This window comes from Medicago sativa, chromosome 2 (genome assembly GCF_051527215.1).
Source record: "Medicago sativa cultivar Bolivia chromosome 2, Bolivia_mono, whole genome shotgun sequence".
Taxonomy (NCBI): domain Eukaryota; kingdom Viridiplantae; phylum Streptophyta; class Magnoliopsida; order Fabales; family Fabaceae; genus Medicago; species Medicago sativa.
Genome location: NC_140750.1, coordinates 64,642,448 through 64,646,784, shown reverse-complemented (window position 1 = coordinate 64,646,784; position 4,337 = coordinate 64,642,448). Strand labels below are relative to the sequence as shown.

The following is a 4,337-nucleotide window of genomic DNA, read 5'->3' as shown; positions in this document are numbered from 1 at the left end:
TTTCACTTTTCTGGAATTTTCGTTTTGGAAAATTCAGATTTTTAGTTTTCTGGTAGATAAATGAATTACATCCTACTTTTATTTATTTTTCTTGACAAAAAAAATGAATTACCTCCTACCATCAAGTATTTAAAATTTGTTTAGAGCCTTTCAAAAAAAATAAAATAAAAATATGTTTAGAGTAATAACTACCCATCCAAAACTATGAGCTATAATGACCTCAGAAGTACCAAGTTGATTTAAAACATATTAAGTTTAACCAAACAATTGAGTTTAAGTGGTTAATGAATTAATTCACTAAAGCACGAAACGTTTGGGATAACTCAAGTTTGATTCGTGTGTAGAACAATTTTTGGTGTGACTATACTTAACTCACAACCAAACTCCAGAGTACTTGTAACACTCATACTAGACGTATCTAGAAAGTTTAGCATAAGTGTTAAGTTTAGTACTGGGTACATTAAAAATTTACAACGATAAAGATTTCCGAATGAATAATATATACAACAAGTCACGTTCGTACAATCAATAATACAATACATCTCGTCCATACATAAAATACATCTTTGATGACCATAACATCCTGCAGCGATACGAACGAACCCTTGATAAAATATCCATCCGGCTACGAACATGCATAATCATCCTGCTTATCTGAAACAAATAAGGATTGGGATGAGACATAATGTCTCAGTGAGTTCCACCTAATCCTAGGCTATAGGTAACCTCAGGGGAAACCTACGGTCACCACGTGTCTACAATACAACCTGCCGGTTGGTTATACGTGTGTGGGGACTTGCATACTTAGACGGTTGTGCATACTAGGGCCGTCATAAGATTCTTCTTACCTTGTTATAGGCTTCACTTCTTATACGTGTCATGGCGGTTAAGGGGAATCTAAAACCGCATTGCCAAGAATACGCTCTACGTATCGAGGCCTAAGCATAACATAATCATGACACGATTCTAAACCGGACGATTAGGGGAAAACTAAGATCGTCATCGGCATAACTTTCTCTATTTGCTCTATGCACACTTACGTTGTGTCTATCAACATACCTTATCTTTCTATCATACTAGTTCTTGACGATCTATGCCAAGGCTCTACTAATTCTTGACGATCTACGTCAAGGCTCTATGATAAAACATAAACATGTCTAATAATTATGCATAGTCAAATTCATTAGGTTAGCGTTTAGCAAACAATTTATATCTGAGTTCATTTTACGGAAAGCCCCGGGCGGAGTAAACCCGAACGCAATCCCTATCTAACCGATGGAAACCTATCTAAGGTATAACCAACGACACTCCCTCAGTGGCATGCGGGATCCTTATGGCTAACCCCGTTTCCTCTAGTGGAAACCCTCTGAGCCAACCTAGTGTGAACCACAAGGGACACGACACCTACATCATTATTAAAGTCTTGGTCTATAAATGCATGAGTATTAAGTCTATACATTCTATCTCTTTTACCTCGGATCCTTAAACGATCCCACTAAAGGTAAACTATATGCCTGCTTAACTTTCTATGTGAATAGATATCTAATCGACTCACGTCTAGTCATGCTTGCATGACCGTTCTAATTCCTATGCGAAGAGAATACTCTATATCACTTCGCGTCTTATCAAGCATAATGCTCAAGCGTAGCATTCTATTTCTTTACAAGCTATTCTAGTTCTTGACAAGCTATGTCAAGGCTCTACTTTCATCCCTTTCTTAGTTCATTTCTACCCGAGTATTCGGCCAAAACTCTCTATGCCACTCTTGCCATATATGCTAAGATTACCATGATTTTCATTTCAAGAATCATTTGATGTTATGTGCATTGCTTAGATATAAAGTTGTAAAACGATGAAAGAAAAGCTTCGAAATGCACCACCGGCCCTAAAATGGGCCAACCATCCAAAAAGTAGGCCAAAACAGAGAATTTCGCTATTAGCTAACTTTTCTGGGCAGGTTCTGGAAATTTTGCTAATAGCGAAATTTGAGCTAATAGCGACTTTCTTCAGGGTAACTTCGCTGATAGCGAAATTATTTCGCTAATAGCGAATTTCTTCGGGTCTGTGGTACAGATTTTGCAATTTTGACCCAAAACTCGTCAATTTCGATCCTGCAATGCACCATAATCATCCAACAACTTATAGAGACATTAATAAACATATTTCATGGCAATCTAACACATAATCTACAAGATTTGGCAAAAAGGGGCATTAGAGTTCTAAACCCTCCATAACTTAAATTCATAAATTCTAACATGAATTAACACAACCCAAGGGTGGAAAACTATCTATAGAACTCACCATAACATGTTTATTGCAATTTTTCAAGCATCAAACCTTAGCTTGTGATTCATTCTTGATCCTTAGCTTTCAAACCAAACCATGCTTTAATCCTTTCTTTCATGTGTTTCTTGCTTGCTAAGCTACCATAATCCATGCTTGATCATGATTAGGAGGAAGTTTGGACGATTTGGAGAAGGGAGGAGGGCGCAAGCTAGAGAGAAGGATGAGAGAACTCTCTCTCAAAACCTAGAGAGAGAAAGTGAAATGGAAATGAGGGTAAAATGGCCTTTGTGGCCTTTTATAGCCCTTGCGGCTTTATCGCGTCTAACCCAGCACTGATACTCAAATCTGTATTCATCTGTCATTACATACCAATATAGATTTTGTCGTATTTAGCATTCCTCATTACTTAACCTCTGATATGTCCGACGGTAAAATTCTTATTGCTGAAAAGTGGGATATTACAGTACTCTAACCCTCTTCCTCTGGAATCGGAGGGTTAACAGGAAAAGAAATTAATACCTCCATCCGTAATGTTACGACCATTTTGAGAAACTTTTGCATCCATTTTTATAAGATCTCTTTGGTACTTCCAACTACAGTAATTAATTTTTACAAATATACCATATTTATTTTTACATCTTTTTCTTCAACCAACAATAAATACTAGAAAATTGTCTTTCACACTTCACACAATGCTAAGAAACATCGTGAAATGACAAATTTAACCCCAAATTTCATCGGCAGTTAGCTGTCGATGAGATTATATTCGTAATTTCGTGGTGTTTCCTAGCAACCTTTGATGTGTGAACAACAATTTTCTAAATATTATGTTGAAAGCATAAACTAACTAATAAACTAACTCTCTCTCTCAAAGGGTATATTTGAAAAAATAGTAGTAATTGCAAACAAATGTAATACTACTATCAACTTTCTTAATTATCTTAATTTAGTCAAAAGAGTCCTATATTTAAGAATGAAGCTAGTACTAAGTTTAGAGATTTCTAATATACTACGCAACAAAAAGTGTCCCATGAAAACAAGATTTTGAATTTTTTTTACGAGGGTATGCCTTGTATCATATGTATGTTGAGCTTATGGCAGGTATAAATGTAACATTGACGCCTCTTTCTCTTCTTCCATGAATATGGTGGGTATCGAAATTTGTCTTCGTGATGATAGGGGCGAAATTGTTAGTGCTAAAACAGATTGTTTCTCCCCTCTTTGTGATGTTGTTGTGGGTGAGGCTATAGGCTTTCATACGGCGTTGAAGTGGATGTCGGATCTTCATTATGATAATGTCGACTTTGCCTTAGACTCCAAGATAGTTGTTGATCATTTTCGGTCTTATGTTGAGGATGATAGTGAGTTTGGATGTATTATGCATGCTTGTAGACAGTTGTTTGAGAATAGTTTTCAGAACTCTCATGTCGAGTTCAATAGGAGGCAAGCCAATGGGGTCACTCATGAATTAGCAAGGGTAATCCCATACAATGCTAGCTCCCATGTTTATGATAATGTACCATCATGTATTTCTCTCTTGATTGATAATGAAAAGCATTGAGTTTCCCCTTTCAAAAAAAAAATTTGTATGTTGGGCTGTGATAGACGGTACATGTGTATTTTGTAAATTGGACTGCATCATAGTAATTAAACATGAGTTTTTTTTTTTGAGGGAAAACATGAGTTGTAAAATGTAATCAACATTAACGTTTTTTAGAGTTGTTCCAACATTAACGTTATTATTCATTGTAAGTACCAAAGCGCTGCAGCACCAGCAACAACAAATTCCATGTTACCTTAATGATTAATCAGAAGAAAAAAAAAACTTATATTGCATCTTATAGTTATGATCACCAACCATATGCAGTTGTTTCTGGGCGCCGTCTGCGGTACGCAAGGGCCATGGGTCTCGTACCGTGCGAGAGTAGCATTTTTTTTATTTTACCTGCATGTGTAGGTTTTCTACAGTATATAACCTGTTGCGGTAGGTTTATTTATGTCAGAAATAATTATTTGAAACTTATGATACCATCTAAAATATAAGGGCAATT

General features: G+C 36.2%; 1 protein-coding gene across 1 annotated transcript; it reads left to right on the top strand.

Annotated features, from left to right (window-relative positions):
• The first annotated feature begins 3,430 nt into the window (after positions 1 to 3,430).
• On the top strand, positions 3,431 to 3,847 carry LOC146949685 (uncharacterized). The gene has a single exon (XM_085748553.1). It carries the CDS (start codon positions 3,431 to 3,433, stop codon positions 3,845 to 3,847), a length of 417 nt encoding a protein of 138 aa, XP_085604679.1.
• The last annotated feature ends 490 nt before the right edge of the window (positions 3,848 to 4,337 follow it).

Bases quoted from the DNA above. Each gene is read 5' to 3' on its own strand.
- LOC146949685 (XM_085748553.1), top strand. From the start codon at position 3,431: ATGGTGGGTATCGAAATTTGTCTTCGTGATGATAGGGGCGAAATTGTT.